Source organism: Haemaphysalis longicornis, unplaced genomic scaffold (genome assembly GCF_048455015.1).
Source record: "Haemaphysalis longicornis isolate Haplotype H1 unplaced genomic scaffold, Haemaphysalis longicornis Haplotype H1 scaffold_1, whole genome shotgun sequence".
Taxonomy (NCBI): domain Eukaryota; kingdom Metazoa; phylum Arthropoda; class Arachnida; order Ixodida; family Ixodidae; genus Haemaphysalis; species Haemaphysalis longicornis.
This window is the reverse complement of record NW_027526203.1, coordinates 400,369,303-400,387,133: the sequence shown is the minus strand read 5'-3', so window position 1 is coordinate 400,387,133 and position 17,831 is coordinate 400,369,303. Positions and strand designations below refer to the sequence as shown.

General features: G+C 44.9%; 1 protein-coding gene across 1 annotated transcript in view; it reads left to right on the top strand.

The window, feature by feature from the left end:
- The first annotated feature begins 2,785 nt into the window (after positions 1-2,785).
- The window catches only part of LOC144155403 (G patch domain-containing protein 1), a 49,929-nt gene continuing 34,883 nt past the window's right edge, over positions 2,786-17,831 (top strand). Inside the window, exons 1-5 of the mRNA XM_077686804.1 lie at positions 2,786-3,020; positions 3,245-3,373; positions 8,789-8,874; positions 13,760-13,917; positions 15,576-15,942. Of these exons, the coding sequence (XP_077542930.1) occupies positions 2,969-3,020; positions 3,245-3,373; positions 8,789-8,874; positions 13,760-13,917; positions 15,576-15,942 (792 nt within the window). The 5' untranslated portion in view covers positions 2,786-2,968. The remainder of the gene's footprint in view (positions 3,021-3,244; positions 3,374-8,788; positions 8,875-13,759; positions 13,918-15,575; positions 15,943-17,831) is intronic.

The following is a 17,831-nucleotide window of genomic DNA, read 5'->3' as shown; positions in this document are numbered from 1 at the left end:
CATGCAACAAGCATGTGTTTGTGTTGTTATGTGGGAAGCAGGTTTGCCAACGGGTACCAGTCGGCTGCGCAGTAGCACCCAATGTATGCTTAGATGCAGATATACCTAGCAGGTCCACCTTGGTTCATTCCACAGAGGCAAAAGCAAAGCTTTCTCATGTTTCTCTGATGGTGCTTTTCAATGGATTTGCGAGCAGAAGGATGTTAGGGCTTCCACCCCATGAGAGCCGTTCTTAGTCCAAATGCACTGAAACCCACAAGCGCCGTCAAAGTCGCCCACCCCGGGCTTTCACTACAGTTACATCGCTACAGTTACATCTGGATTTTTTTAATTATTAGTAACGATTAATTATTAACAGTGACTCTACATGGCTAGTCAGTGAGTGGAAGTGGTTTGGTTTGTTAGGTAAAAATCAGAACAGACTGCTTTCACTATATGTTGTGAAGTGGGCGTGACAGTGACCCTGGCTCATCAGTGAGCAGAAGTGGTTTTGCTGGTTGGATAAAAATCAAGCATGACTACGTTGAGGGGCAGACGAAGAGTGTGGAGCACATCAGACATACTTTTAGCCTGTGCGATCAGTGTACGTGCTTTGTGCCATTGAGAAATTTAGCAGGTATATCCCGTGTATTGTTTTTTTACAAGTTTGTCCGACATAAGCGTTAAATCATTCATTCCTTTTAAAAGCAACACGAAGCCAGCAGGTGAGAAAGAAAAAGGTATGCTAGTAATACTAAAGGAAATTCAGGCTATTAGCAATGGCTCAGAACGACATGCAAACAATCTTTGCTAGCATGCACAGTAGCTGACGAAATACTGCAGGGTAACAGTAGCACATGCACACGTGATTACAAAGAGGGTTATGGCATGTACAGGTAAGTGTGTAAAGTTGATTTAGTGCTAATATGCTGCGTGCACACGTAAATAAAAATACCCTGCAAAAAAGATGAACAAGGCAACTGAGGTTAGAGCAAATAGAAACAACAACTACGCAGAGTCACCTAGATGGTATGCTTAGAATGTAGATATAACAGTTCAACACAGCACGTAGCATCTGTTATTGCTGAAGCCACTGACGCATCACCTAGCCTGTCATAAATGGGCACGATCACGTACGTTTGGCGACATCGTAAATTTTGGAGCACACGAACACAACACACACGGAAAATGCCACAGTAACTCACGACAGATATCCGGCTCATTTTTTGGCCACGCTTGTAACGACAGGGATCACGGCAAGTTGAAGCGAACGAACGAAAACTCGCTGTCACTGCGACGCACCATTGCTAGCTGATGGGGCTCTGATTATTCACGTATACACTCCTGCAGCGACACGAATCTGGACACTTGCAAGTCGAGTACGGAGCAGTATCAAAGTATTTGCCTCGCGTTGTGATACCGACACAACACCGTGTATAACAATGACTGTGATGATAGCGTCGATGACTGCGGTGCCAGCAGCTTCACACAAACAAACCTCTGGAAAACTATGACGCACCACAGACATCGGTCACGTTTTGAAGGCAACACGGTGCTTCGTACTTTACTGCACATTTTGGGGCAACATTTGGTTCTGATACGTACGTATTTGATATGAAAACATTGCGCTCTGCGCAAGCGCTGACCAGCACTTCGCGTTGCTGCCACGAATAGTCATCGGACTTTGAAGACGGTGAATTACTGCAGAAGATACAAGCGCGGTGACACAGGCTTGGAGCTGAACACCTCATATGAAACGAAAACACAGCGCAGCACCGCACCACTCGTGAGCGACTCCACACAACGCCGACGCTCGTAACATTCTTGCTTGCCTCGGCACCGCGCGAAGCCGGAATATTTGAAATAGGCCAACGGAACAAACTCGGAACAGACAAGCCCGTACTAGAGTGAACTCTACCCGTACGTATGCCAATACGGGGCCAAAATTCGCTCTTCGATGGAATTCGGCCTCTTCTCCATGCCGCTCGCCCGTAGGTCATCCGTAAAACCCGTGGTAAATCTATAAAAAGTGCTTTGTTTACACAACTTCTACGCAAGTGTCAAAAACAATAACAAACTCGAGTTTCGCAGAGAAAAATATAATGCAAACATCTACAAAGCATATTCATCACGTCACGGTAACTAGGTGACGTCATATTAAAAGACAATAAACTCAGGCTAAAAATAAATCTTGATATTGTAATATTAGTATGTCACTGCCAAAAATATATGCAATATTATTGAAGTAATTGCAATGTAATGCAATTACGCAATTTTTTTCTTGACGCACGTCACTTCCGTGGGGCGCAGCAGCCAGTTCGGGGGGAATCGGCTCGGAAGCCCCGGGTTGCAGCAGACGCAGCCAATGAGAAAATCCTGACAAAATTTTTATTTTGGCACTTTGCACTCTCTCGGGTAAGGTAGCCATGAGGTAGCCACCCTACTAAAATTTGCAGCCTCTAGAACAGCACTTTGGCGTTTAATTCGAAGAAATCCCTACAGCCTTTTACAGGCGCTTGAGGGCAAAATTATTACATTTGTTTAGGCAGTTACATGGGTAACATAATTTGCCAGCAAAAACAAATTCGACTCACGCACGCACGCGCACGCAAGCACGCACGCGCGCACCATATCGTCTTGTGCGGCCAAGTCAACGTTTTTGGAGTAGGCATTCGGCGGGGAAAGCAACTGCAATATGAAAATAATTAAAGAAACTTATTTATCAACCTCCATAAAATGTCAAGATGTAATAAAAGTAATTATGAGCAGACGCGCGGCTAGCTTTAGCCACTAGAGACTTTGCAGCCTGGCCACAGTGTACCGAAAGCAAAGATGGCCGCGCGCGTACAACTCGACGCGCAGAAATGGACTGCATTTTTAACCCCTTTGCACTTGTTTTAATCACAGTGCTTTCAACCTAGTGGCAGTTTGAACTTGCTGTATTTTGCCTCATCTGAGCTCACACCAAGCGTGTAGTTGTCGTAACAAAATGTCAGAGGATCACCTGTTCCTGGGAACTCCTTTGGAGGAACTCGATGAAGGTCCGTTCCACTTTGAATGCTGAGAATACAATAATGCTGGATGCAATGGACACTGAATTCCTGTCCCAGTTAAACTTGCTGGCGTTCACATGCTGTGCTGCTGTTTTAGCTCGGCAAATAATGGTAGTAAGCAACAATGAACAGTAAACAATGAAAAACTCGAGATATTTATTTAAAAATTGGACTCGCTATGAAGTGCTTACCTTCATTCATGTACCACGCAGATGAAATCCCCCGTAAGAAGTTCCAGCCCGACCTCACTGTTAGAGATGCTCAGGGGAGGCGGCGGTTTCATGGTGCTTTTACTGGCGGATTTTCAGCCGGGTTCTTCAACACTGTTGGAACAAAGGAAGGTAAGAATGGGCATCTTGGTTTACACGAATCCATGTGTAAGGGCATATATGCTAGTGCAGTAAGCAGCAATAAACAACCTATGAATTAATATTGTAGCAATTGAGATTATTGGTCGAATCTTCCATTTGTGTTCGAACTTAATTAGACGCAGTGAAAATGTTGGCCCTGCAATTAAGAAGATAGTGATTCGTTCGGGGTTTTGTATTGTGTAACGTTTGAAAGCGTACTGTTTATGAAATAGGTGCCTAGGGTATCTGGATGTTCTCGAAGCCATTTTATAATCCTCCTCGTTGGTGTTTTCTGTTAGCAAATGAATACACCACTTATTGGCATTGCTCAGTTAATAGGTATAAAGCACTTTTTGCTCATACGCACATCACCGAACAAGTTACAATATAAGCACGGGGTTTACAAGTTCTTGTTAACTAACCCTCACGAGCCTATTGGCAATCCACATTCATGTCATTCCAAAACAACTCTACGTTCGTGGGCGTGAAGTAGCCAGCATTCATCCAATGTTCATGCTCCTAACTTTTCGCGGACTTTCTAACCCATCCATACTTAGAGGCTGTCTACTCAGTATTACTTGTTTACTTCCAGTACACAATAATAACACCAGGCAGTGTGCTCTGCTGACAGAGGATTCCATAACCTTTGACTCAATCTCGGTGACTAATGTTCATGGTCACCATTAAAAGAATGTACATCAGCAGTCGTATTCAATAGGTTTTGTCATTATTGTATGATTGCCTGTGCTCAGGTCACAGATGTTCTGATTATCTTAATATTTGGCAAGCATTCAGGTTTAGCCCTGAAAAGCCAGAAGTGCATGATATGGCTGATCCTGACAACCTAACCATGTCAGCCAAAACAAGGTGCTATACTTGGGAACAAGTTAATTAAGAACGGCAATAGCTATTGTACGGTATAACTCCGCCTAAGTGACGGACCCGGATGTCAACGGGCGTGCGCGTTTTGAAAGGAGATTGCTATGAATGCGGGATATCGTCTACCTTTTCTCACGTAGTTTGTTTGTCGTCACTGCAGTAATTTATAGGCATATTAAGTCCACAAAATCATGGAAACAGATCGTGCCATGTTCATAATATTCCCAGTAACGCACTACTCGCGCCACATGGAGTAGTATCCGGCTGTGGTCATGGGGCACAGTGGCAACTTCTGTTGCCGTTCTTAAGTTGTACCCGAGTATAGCTGGCCACCAAATGTCTGGCCTTTAGTGCAGCCAAGTAGTACTTTGCCTACCATAAAAAAATTACCCCATTCTATCAATATGGCAGGATACAACTCAGCTTGGTATAGAGCTGTGTTTCCCACACGACTCAGCTCTCTTCAAATTTTGAGGAAGTTTTTGCTTTATTTTGCGAGATTGCCTCAAAACATTTATAAGCGTGGGTGCCTTCCTGCACTACATAATATTTTCTCTGTCTAACTGGACGTGCCATGAAGTAACCACTTTGCAGCGGAACTGGAGCACTTTCATTGATATCTAATCAAAGTTTTAACAGTAAAAGTGGATGTGTCCAACTGCAGCACTGCAGTGTCAGTGTTAATGCATGGCGTGTGATCGTGTTTAAGCCCCTACTGTTAACTACTTTGTGTTCACTTTCCAGTTGCAAAAACTCACTTCATGTCTTTAGTGGCAGTGAAGAGAAGAAAAATGCTTTTTTTCATTGGCAACCTTCAGATTGCCACGCAGTGAGTAGGCGCTGCCATTTCTAAGCTCAGTTGGCCGTCATAACGTTAAGAAATGCTGCCCTAAATACGTTACTTGAAAAGTAGGCAGTTATGCTAGCATTCTTTATCATCTGAGGTTGTGATTAGCGCCACATGTTGGTCGTGATATGGTGGTCATACAGGGGCTTATAAATGCAAAAAAAGTTGTGCCTGTCATTGTTATACTAAGAAAAGCTGCTAAAATGAGTGCTACTTGTCAGCTAAAGATCCTTTTATCTGACCTATTTAAAATTGTTCCAACAAGCTGTACGGCAGCTTTACGGGATTGGTGACATTTTTGGTTTTACTGGCTCACTGCAGGCAATGTTGTAATTTGTCACTAAGGTATGATGTATGCCAGGTGCCAGAAGAAGAATGCCTCTGTATACTAATGTTCATCACGAGACCATGCCACTGCAACCAAATCCCACTTTTGGTGCCTCGAGCAGTGGTAGAGTGGCTGAGGTTTCGGGTGGCAATGCACAAGGTCGTAGCCTAGGCTTCTGACCATGAAGGCTGCACCTCTGATGGGGCTCAAAGGTAATAATTCCGATGTGTATGGGATCTAGCTCACTTTACGGAACCTTAAGTTGTCCAAAATTGTTTCCTGCTCCTAACTGCGTGGCTTATAGCCCAGGTGTAACTGTGGCCTCATAAAACCAAACTTACATTCTGCTCTTAGTCGTACGTCACAATATTGTCACTAGTAACCCCTTGGGAGAAAGGATTCTTCAAGATCCCTACCACCTCTGTTCTGGTCCTAGTTTTAGGCCACACAACTAGGGCCGATATTAGTGTGCAGGGGAGAGGCCGAATGGATTCCCCTTCTCAGGACTTGTAGTACGAGGGAGACTGACATGTTGTGGGGGAAGCCTGGAAGATGCCTGCTCCTCAGTAACTTTGAAGAAGGTTTCACTATGCATGTGTGTACCGTACTTACCCGATTCTAACGCACACCCCTTTTTTTCCGCGAAAATAGGCCGAAAGATCGCATGCGCGTTAGAATCGGATACGAAACCGAAACTGCCGAAACAGCTGAAATTTTGTTCCACCCATCGTCATCTCAAGATGGCGCCAAAGCTTTTAGCAACAATTTTTCGGATCTAGGCGCCTAGGCTTTTCTCTGGGCGTTCACACAAATCGTCAAATTATTCCACTTGCGTGCTTGATAACAGCAATGGCAGCAGCGGCAACGAAGGTGTGCCGCTTCCGCGGTTTACGAGCGGCTCCCACGCGTTCACAACGAGCGGTTGGCTGAAGCGTATGCCTCTGGAGAAGCTCGCGGGATGGGCATGCGAGGCGTGCGCCACGATCCCATTGAACATGGTTGAACGTTTGTTCAGAAGTGTGGCATTGCGAACGCGCTTGACGGCACCAATGACGAGATGTTGCGGTCAGCGGAAGGCGACAAGGAGCTCTCGGAGAGTGACGAGGAGTGAGATGAGTGAGATTACTTCGGGGAATAAATCACCCGTTTCTCTCGCATTCGTTTTTCTTGCTCACAAGTTCTTTGCGTGTTACAAACGGAGGTGCAAGTTTCTTCGGTTTTTCGCCTGGAAAATCGGGTGCGCATTAGAATCGGGGGCGCGTTAGAATCGGGTAATTACGGTATCTATCGATGTATCAATGGCTGAGGCGTTACACTGCTGAGCCCTTAGATGCATGATGGCTCTTTTCCTGATGGAGGCGAAAAACAAAGTGCATGCGATTTCAGGACGTATAAAAGAACACCAGGTACCCTAAATTTGTCTGTAGCCCTCCACTACAGCAGTCCATTGACCAGGTATAGCTTCACAGTTTAAAATCTCATTTTGGAAATTTTTTTGCTCATCTAGGAATGTGTATGTTTGCATTACCACCTGTAAATACATCCTGTTGTATGTGTCACATATGGCGAATTCTGAGGGAATGCGACCATTTCTAAAACATGCCGGTTCCTCCGATTTCAGGGGTAAGATATTTTACAATGTACAATAAAAGAAATAGAAGCAGGTGGCATCACCCCAGTGCCACCTTTATCATTGTTTCAGAGAGAGAAAAGGAGCTTCTGGAAAGCATTGGTAGCTCGTGCCAATACAACCTTTGTGCTTCATTTGTTTGCCTGCTGACAACATGGCTGTGTATCAAGCCTCAGCCCTTGTCTTGCTTTTGTTTATTTATTTGTTTCACAATACTGCGGGCCAATGCTCTGGCCTACACTTCCAAACACTTACTGGAAGTTATGTCATCCTTCTTGGCACCCACGGCTTTTAACAAGGTGTTCTTTTCTTAGTGGATTAAAGCTTATAACGTCCCAGCCAAAGCGAAGCTGAACCACTTTTCGTGATAACGATTGCATGAAGTAAAAGCTCGGTTGAATAGCAAAGATGGCTTTGAGTAGCTGTGGCTGTGAATTACTAGAGCTGTGGTGCATTATGTTTGTGCACGTTTAAAGCAGTGACATCCACAGTGTCCAAGGCAGTTTGGTTTATCATTATTGGGAGTCTTTTATTTATTGGAGTTCTGTTTAGAAATTATCCTGCGTATAGAGAATTCATGATGAGAAATCGCTATAAGCAGGTATGGATATATTGAACTAATCCTGGTTCATTTGCAGTTTATTGTAATGGGTTTGACTGGTGTGAGGGGAGCCTAGTTTGGAAACACTGTGGAAAAGTGTTAAGCAGTAATAAAAAAATAACAGTTGTAGTTCTGTGACATACCACTAGCCAGGTTGTCAGCATACATATACTTAACATAGTAAATTAATTTGTAGGTAATAAGTCTAGAAACTAGACGTGTTCAGATATCAAATGTGGGACTGCAAATAAAATATATTCTAATAAAAATTGGTTGTGAATTGAGTCAAATATTTTCGAATACAATATCTTTGCTTTATTGTTGTGTAAAAAGCTTCTAGAGCATAGCTAAAAAAAAAATGTAAGGACTCAACACATCTGAGGGTTCATTTACTAGGGCTTCATAAAAAAATGGTACAAAAAATTAGAAATAAACGATTAAGACAAGCTAGCGAAGCAGCGCAACAAAAATTCGGAGTAAATTTCCATGAAGGAATATGTGTTGCTTAACACACTGTGAATACCACAAGTATATTTGACTGGCTGCAGTCCCTCCACTCGTCGAAAAGAGGCCAGACATACTAGTGGCAGGTATTACCAGTACCTAACTGAAAGCACTGCCAACTAGAAAGAGCTCCTGATTCTTCACTCATTCCACTATATTGACAGGGAGTTCTTTTCAGCTTATAAATTTTGCACAAGCAGTGTTCCTGTGCAGCTAATATGCACCAGCGTTAGCGTACACTTGTTTCACGCAAGGCCTGCATGTGTCAGGCTTTTTTGCACAACTCTGACCTTGTGCAAGAAAGCCAACACAAAGGGTAAGTTGTGCGGTGAGGCACATTTCTATTTCTCTATGTAATCGTAGATTCTGAATATTTGAAAACTTGGAATACTTCAAGCCGTAGAACTGCACTGCAAATCGAATCGAGCGGTAAACCCTATTTTTTAGGTATTCAAAGATTTGAATATTTGCACACCTCAATACAAACCTTTTACATTTCACAGCATTGCTGTCATCTCACCGTGTGTTTTGCTTCCCTTATTGCGTGCCGTTACGATGCACTCAGTTGATATTTCTGTTTTTCCTGTTCATGACATTGCCATTTTGACTCAATCCAGGTTGGACTCCCTCAACATTCAAGTCCTCAAAGTCGAACAAGTCAGAAAAGTTTTCATCTCGGCCTGTAGATTTTATGGATGAGGAGGTAAGCATGTCCGAAGCTGATTTGATGAGCTTGATTCAAATGATTAGTGCTCACTTAATATGTGTGCCCTCAAAAATGTTGGCTGGGAAGGTTTTCATGCAAATTTACTGAGTGTTGGGAGCCGAATGTGGAGTTGACTGTCTACTCACATGGCTTTGAATTGTAAGCTTTACCTTTCAGTGTACCTAACTTCAGTATGGAGAGTGTAGTAAAGGTCTTAATTGTCTAGGTCACGTGAATGCATCTGACCCCTTGTTAGTCGATTTTTTTTTATTTCATAATGCTTGAGCCATTTTATGTTAAGCATGATTTCCGGTCAGTGCCACCACTTTTCTGTGAGTGAAACCAATGTCATCGCAAGTGAGTGCCCAGCAGTCTTGGTCACCCCCTTGTAAACCCAAACGTGGTTTCCCTTATTCCATCAGCCAGTGTCATATTGAGCCTACTTGTTTTGCAGTTCTGTCATTTGTGGGCTGGGAGGCCATTCAAATGTGGTTGACTCGAATAACAACTTATTTGCTTCTTTGTGTTTTTGATAGTATATAAGTTTTTTTTTCTTTTTGAAAATGGTGGTGTGTCGCTTCCCATACCATCAAAGCTCTCGCAATTTCTGCTTTGCAGTGGTGCTCACCTTTCTTTTCTGCGCTGTTGCATTGGCAGTGGATCAACATCATCCCCCGTTATGACTAGGCACCCATTCCATGTCCCCCATGTTGTTTCCACGAACTCTGCCTTTCACTTTGACTTAAAGGGAAACTGAAGACGAAACCGACGTTGGTCTAAAAAATAAATTGGCATCCGCAGAAAACGAATATTCCAGTCTCTGGGTCAGTACCTTGAAAATAATCACGTAAATAATCAAAACATGAATCTCTCAGTCGCCCCACAGAGATGTCAACAGCGACTGAGCGGATGTGCCAAGAGTCACTTGATGAACAACAGAACGAGAACCGCGCACACAAGGTCTCAAAGAAACATAAAATCTTTCTTTGCACGTTCACTTTCATAAGTCATAAACAATTAATCATAAATGTACAGGGGCTGACATTCGCAAGCTGTCAAGCCACGGCGCCGGGGGCGGTTGTGATGGTTGTTGCTAGTTCGGCAAAGTCATATGTCTGTTATCTCCTTGTTTACATCATGGCGGCAAGTAGCGCCATGGCGACAAGTAGCGCCTTGCATGGTTCCGCTCTTCTGTGGACAGTAATTTGCGTCTGATAGAACAAGTTTTTTGCTCCCTCCGGTAGCTCTGTCTGCCTGAACAAAGTTTTGCACCCAGGCCGCCGGTGGCTGAAGCTGTGTGTGTCTTCTTCACGATGAAATTCGACGGCGTGCTCCTGCAGGTGTAACTGGGCTTACTGTGTTGGAATTATCAGTAGAGTGTGTGCAAGTTTTTTAAAAACCTCCTTGGCTTGCGCCGGAGTGAAGTGACTTGTTCGCTCCCGTAAATTGCAAGAACCGAGTGCTACCCTTACGACGAACAGAAGGCAGTCAATCGCCTTTTAATTTTGCACTTTGGCGTCAAAGCGCATGCTGTGATGATGTGTTTATTCGAAACCATTTCTTGATTGTCTTGAAGTTGAATAAAATGCGTTCTTCAAACTGGGTCTTCTGATACAGGGCTGCTATGCTTCCACTGCAGTGCGTACTTAGGTAAAATTACATTTGTATCACGTCATGCACGTTTTTCATTCCATACTGGTGCCAAGGCATTTGTTAGTAGTAGTTTGGGTGCTCGTAAAAGCCCTAGGCACACTTCTGGCAGATGGGCTAATAGGCAACTCGCTTCGCGAAACATTTAACAGATGCCACAATAAGCGTTACCATATTGCGATAAAAAAAACTCAGCATTGCACGCTGTTTCAGGTTAAACTGACAGATGACGCCATGTTGTTAAACCGAGTGCATTGAAGCGACTAAAACCCAACTATCCATAATGAGAATGCAAATCGAAAGAGCACCCCTGTTGTCATTGTCGCTGTGGTTGCTCTGTCCACTAGACGTTTTGTAGTTAAAGTAAAAGGCTGTGCGGCACATTGACATTGTTTAACCACCATCTCACGTCCCGTATGGCACCAATATTGATGCGCAAAGATTGGCAGGCAAGGGAAGTGTGGGACAAGCAAGTTGTTTTGTCATATGCGCCGAGTGTGCGACCAGTAGCTCCTGCGGCCGCGATGGTTTGCTCGGTAGGTTTTAGTTTCCCTGCTAGACCACACCACTCTCTCACTCGCTTCCAGCAACCATTGACGTCACGCGGAACGTCGTGAAATGGCGCGAGGAATGCGATGCATTTTTCAAATGCTAGTTTCTCGGCAATTAAAGCATCTTTTGTCACAAATACACGCCGAGAGGGCTTCGGGGCCGTTGATTTTTCGTCTGAGCCCAACTTGCTATTTGCCTTCAGTGTCCCTTTAAGCTTAACTGCCTCACCAGCCTGCCATAGTCTGTCCACTTCCACCACCTTCCTGCTGATGACATACTTCTCGTGCAGTCACCACTCCTCCCTGCTCCTCTGTGGCATCATCACGAGTAACTGGGGTCCTCAAGCACTAGCATGCATAGCATGTGCACGTTGCGGAAAAAGTGTGTGCAACCACCAAGCACCGCTGGGACTGCTGGTGCCACCATCGGCATGCTTAAATATCACGAAAGGAATACCACCACCTCATCCACTGTGACGTTTCGGGGAGTACACTTCCAGTGTTCAGGGCCCTGTTTTCAGATGACATTTTCCATCACGTCTCACCATCAGTGATCACCACGCATTCCTTGCGGCTTTGCATGCTAGTCAGGTGGCGTTCGTGCCACCCACAAGCAGTTTTCCTCCTTGCACAAAGAAAAGGTGTACACCCTGGCACGGTAACTGTCTGAGCGTGCGGAACAAAATCATAGATTTGCATGCTTGTCTTTCATGCTGCCAGGCACTGTCAGGATGTGTATGATGTATGATGCAGCTTGACACTACCTAGTGTGACTGATGGTGCACTTTTCGACACAAATGTGCACACCATGTTTCCGAAGAACAAGTATAGCCTAGGTGGTAGTGTTTTGAGAGCCTTCCATGCGTCAGCGAGGGTAACCCACCACATAAATCTAGGGGATTCCTGAGACTACTTCGGCAACCTACTCCTTGACGTCATGACTTCAGTCAACCTTGTGTATGTGTGGTTGGAGACTGTGTACTTGATTCACTACGAAATCCTTTTGACCTTGTGTTAGTGGCTGACCCGACCCGAATCCTTTCTTGTGTCACACTGAGGGCTTGTTTTGTGGTGACCACCAGGTCATTGAAGTCAGCTACGTAGTTGTATTACTCAGAGTGGGTGCCGTGCTCTTGGCTGTGTATAACCACAGATACTTTGCATGCCTCCCCCTGGTGCACGAACACGTATCGAGATGACTGAATCGCTAGTTACGATTTATGGTCTGAAATGGCATTAGCTATTCATTGTAAATGTGGGGGCCGTCTTGTGTTGGCCCGTCCATGTACAAGTGGACAACCCTGGAAAAAATAAAGGCAGTGAGAGCAAGTCAAATGCTGTTTAAAATAGCCCCTCTGCGTAGTGCCCATCACTTTTCAACTGGCGAAGGACCACCAGCGTTCTCTTAAAGGAGTACTGACACGAAATTTTTATGTTACGTTTTTTTCGCTGCTATGCGCGCCTACCAGCCCACTAATCATAGAATGACAGATTAGACGGTCGAGCGAAGCGTAAACATTCATTTACGGCGTCGTTTATTCGTGCCAGTTTCGGTTTCGACAAAAAAACGCCGAGCGGCCGCCATGACAGCATGTATGACATGGCGTCACCATTCTTGCCGTATCGCTGCCTCTCTGGAAGCGCGCGCGAGCGAGCGCACGCGCGCGCCCAGACCGGCCGAGGTCTTCGCCGTCCCCACAGGCCCGGGCAGCATGACGTCAGTCCCAAAACCATGACGTGTACACACGCTCGAGCAGCGCGCGCCAACCACAGCCAGCGCGTCGGCTTCGTCACGGGAGCCCCGACGTCGGGAGTTTGGGGCACGTAGCAGATGATGTCACGTCGGCCCGCTCTGGGCTTTCTCGTGCGGGCGAAGATTAAAATGGATTTTAAATATGTTTCGCTGAACCGTTGCTGTTGAAACTTGCTGGGAGATATCTCCTGATAAAAAGGAAGCGTTTTACATAGTTATCTCAGCTTTGAAATTTCGTGTCAGTACTCCTTTAAGGCAGCCATCAGCTAAATCCCACCAGCAAAGCTATACTGCCAGGGTAGGTGCAAAGGCACAAGATGACCCGAAAGTGTTTCGGACCTACACAAATCCTTTCCACTCATCTCGCTACTGCCCCAGCTTCAACACTCAAGGCTGGCATGGCAACTGTCCTGTGAAAGTCTCTGCGCTCTTAGCTGAACAATTTTCTTCTACATTACCCGGGAAGGGGCAACTACCTGATGAACGGTCGCCACCTGTCCACGACATCCGTTCAATTACTTTACTTTTCCACTAAAAGCACAGTGCTCTGCTATCGTCACGGTAAGCACCTCACAGCAGAGCCCTGGGCTGGACAGCTTGGCACCTATTTTCTTTAGGATGATCACACCTTGCGCACTCATATCTTGGTGCACTGGAAAGTCCTTGTGCGACTGAAATGTTAGTGAAGGTCTGAAAAGCCCTTGTGTGACCACAATTAAATGGGTCTATTTGGGATAACAGTTGTGTCATTGTGTACGTGCCATTGTAACAAACTGGTTTAAAATGTGCAACACTGCCGCAGTTGCTTATCAGGCTTGTTATGTTCCACCATGAGTCGTCTACTATGAAATAGTCTAGCTTCATATCAAAGCACTTTTGCTAACGAATGCTTGTGCTGATTTAAGTGGTGTACTTTTGTGCCTTTTAGGACCTTGGAGAGTTCGGGATTGCACCTCAAAAAATTCAAGTGCGTGAGGACTTTGTTGACTTTTCTGAACAACGCAAACACCTTCGGGATCCACCACGAATGAACCAAGGCCCCATTCCTGGCTCCCCACCACTGAAGAACCTTTTCAAGCCTGTTAGGTAGAAGACGCAAGTTTTTATAAGTCTCCTTGCAGTGGATACATGTAGAGGCCCAGAATTTAAAAAAACTGAATGCCTTAGTTAAAGGCTGACATTTTATTGCAGAGCCAGCAAGGCTAAGTATAGTGGAAGCCTATGAGATTAGGTACCTCTGAGTGGGAATAGATCAGTGTTGTGCACAAAATAATTTATGTGTATCTGCACCCCACCACACTACATCAAAATGACTTTTCAAGGGAGTAATGCTAAAAAAATAGGTTCTAGAAATAATATGAATCAGGTTTAAGCGCCAAGCACAACTTCAGGAAAAAAGGGTTTTGATAGGACAAAGGTGCTAACAACTACGCTTTATGTCGCAGTGACAGTGATTATAAAGCTCTGAAAATACAACATGTCACAGTGCTACAAAAAACGTGTAGAAGCACGACGGCAGCTGCGCACTGTAATCAATCTCGCAAGCAAACAGATCAATAGGAGGCTTGCTAACGCATCTCTTCCCAGTCTTGTTAATCACATAGGCCTCGAAAATTTCCCTTTCACTCTGTTTGCTGTATGTTTTCAATACTTTCGTCTGGCCCAACTCTGGTGTGCAGGCTTCTGTGGTGCATTGGGTCTTGCAATGTAGAGCCAGGTTGCTTCCTGTACCTCTTTTCACTGTAGCGCCATGCTCCACTAACTGGTCATTGAGCAGTGCCCTGTTTGCCCGATGTAGACACACCCGCATTTCAATGGAATTTCATAAACCACATTTTTTTTGATATGGTAAAAGTAGAGTGCAATGTGCTTTTGTACATACAGGTTGCCTAGGCTCACAACGGTTGACTTTGCGGCACATAGCACCCAGTTTGTTAGGTGCGCTGAAAACTACCTGCACACCGACACGCTCCGCATTTTTCTTGATTTGGTGTGAAATGCCATGCAGGTATGGAATCATGGCAATCTTCTGGCTGGTCTTCGGTGGGCATTCCCTTTCCACAGCTCTTACATGCTGCTCACCTGAAAGCATTCCTGCTAACCCACATAGCATAGATGCGGGGTAGCCCGCTGCAGACAGCCTCTCTACCTGCGACACAAAACTTTCTTGAATCTTGTGCCTGCAGAACCTTACTAGGGCGTTCCCCAAGGATTCTGGGTTTTGATAGGAGAGCCTCTGTCCTATCAAAACCCTTTTTTCCTGAAGTTGCACTTGGCGCTTAAACCTAATTCATATGATGGCATACCAACTAGCTCACATCGACACATTAACTAGAAAGGATGCAGGGTTTGCTCAGATTTTGCTATCTGCAGCATTTGTGTTTTACAAAATCCAAAACCTACCGTCGAATTCTGCTTTTGCCCTTCAGTAGGTGGCAACCGTTTTCTTAAGCGCAACAATTTCATTTTTATTTTATTGAGCGATTGGTAAAAAAATTCACTTATCTGATACGATGCGATTCTTCTGGTGTGTGCACCAATGTTTGGCCCAAGCTAAATATTTCTTACGTGTAAGTTCATATCTACTCTTGCCCCTTCATTTTAATGAAGTAATCAATTCACTTTGCTGTGCATTGAGGGCTTTTTATCTGCAAAATGTTATTAAATGTGTAACTTGGCCAACGTGACACATCTTTTTTTGTTTGCATGTGTGCTGACGTGACTTGAAACTGTGGCTCTTGCAGCCAGAGTATCGGGATCAAGCTCCTGAACCAGATGGGTTGGCGCCAAGGCCAGGGCATTGGAGAGCACGTCAGGCGCGCCAAGCCCAAGCAGCAGCCCGAGGCACCAGCGGGAGCCAAGGTGTATGGCTGTGCCTTGCCACCGGGCACCCAGTCGTCGGACGAAGAGGATGAACTTGCTGCGCAGCACACTTTCGCCCCTGCCGATGTGGATGACGTGTTGTACGTGCCGAAGAACAATCAGCATGGCATTGGCTACGTTCCACTGGACCAGCATTCTGTGCTGTCAGCCCCGATTGACGTTGACCAGCCCACGACAACTAAATGCCACCTGGGAAAAGGGAAACGAAAGCTCGCCATAACAGGACAGGTGATGATGGCCCCTTACAGTCCTTCCAAGTTTCTTAGCTACCTAGTGACTTTGTGGACATTTTCACGTTGTCATTGTTCTTTCTGTCTTTTCAGGGTGGTTTTCTCTTCTTTTTTCTTTCTTTCTTCTTCTTTTTTTGATTAAAGGTTTTTTATGTCTCTTTGTGTGCCCCAAATGAGCAGTGGAATCATGATCCCACTATGCATGGCTGTTTTCGCAATAGCAAAAAGCCAAATCGAATGTTTCTTTTAAATTCTTTATCCAGTTTTTTAAATCCTTTGCATTTATGAGGACAGCCCTTAAAATGTTGCCTGATGTCTGATGTAGCCTCTATAGCCTTTTGTATGTCAGTGCTAGGCAGTGCAGTGAAGCAGCATGAGAGCGTCATCTTTGAGTGGCATTTTTGATGGCAAAAACTATGTGCAGCTGTTGCCTATAATAAGGGCCCCTTCTCACTGAAATGGGGTGACCATTTTAGGTGCCCATTGCATACTCTAGAAGAGAAAGTGCAGCAACTGAACATCCGAGTAGCAGGACTAAGTAGTCGGACACAGGGAGGCAATCATGGTTGCAGGACTGGGCACCTTGCCAAGCCCCCGCAGTTCCTCTTAGAGGCAGCGCATGCTCTCACAGGGGAGCGACCAGTATGATGAATCAGCACTGTCCTGGTCAAACTCTGCGACCATTAGAGACTGAATGAGCATAGAATTCCCCACCACAGAAACTGTAGGCAGAGACAATGAGGCAATAATAGTTGTAGAACTGCACATCTCTCCGAACTCTGATAGTTTCAATTACGAATGCAACTCCTGCAGGCGCTAGGAATGCAACATATTTAGAACACTTTTGATGGATAGCAAGGAGACAGCCAGTTCTGTGTTTTGTTCTTTTGCAATTATTATTATTATTATTTGAATTTCTTGCATGGTGACTTATCTATCACTTGTCGGCTTTGTGCGAGACCCTATTTATTCTGCCAAGTCCATAATGCTAGACCTGAATCCTATCATTGTTTAAAGGGACCATGCTGACAAAATACAAGTTTGTTTTATTCGATAGATTTGGTGTTTCATAGGGCCCCCAGCACTTATCCGGCAGCAAACGATGCTTTATTCACTGAGGAATTAATCAAATGAAGTTACTATTTTGGTTCTCGTGCCATATTGTGTTTCGTGATGTCTGCGATGATGTAATCGGGACAGGTCTTCAAATGAACGTTAGTGCACTGTTTAGCCTGCTGCGGACTGTGGAGCACCATGTTTACCGTCAGTCCTCCCAGATGGCGCCACCATACTGCTCAGGACCGCTGTGCACCTTTGCTTTGTTTGTGACTGTATTTGCACCTGGCTTGTTTCTGTTGCGGTAGGTAGAAATCGTTTTGTAAAACATGGGGTATGCTCAACAAACGGGGTCACGTAAGACAGTGTTGCTTATGCCAGTTGGCCAGTGTCGTGTGAGACAACCCCAAAGCACCGAACTGCTGTGCAGATATAACAAGCATAGTGCACACAGTACCAACAGCAGTACGTATCGGTACTTCTACGTTTATGTGTACTTTCATAACTTCCATTGTTTACCCCACCATTCTTACCACTATGAAATGAGCATGCATTACATTTAAGCAAAAATAGCTCATTCTGCAAGCTTATAAGCTTTGCCTAACACTTGCGCTTGCTTTTGCTGTTCTCAGCCAATCGCGCAGCTGTGCATATTACGTCATAGGTTCTAGTGAGGCAAATGAGCTAGTGGGTCGCATGACCATTCACTTTTTTTCTGAATTATTTGAGCAAAGTTTACATCAAAGGTGGTGTCAGTATGGTTGTAACGAGGCAATCTTTCAAATGGACCAAACTTGTGTTTTGTCTGCATGGCCCCTTTAAGGATGCCAT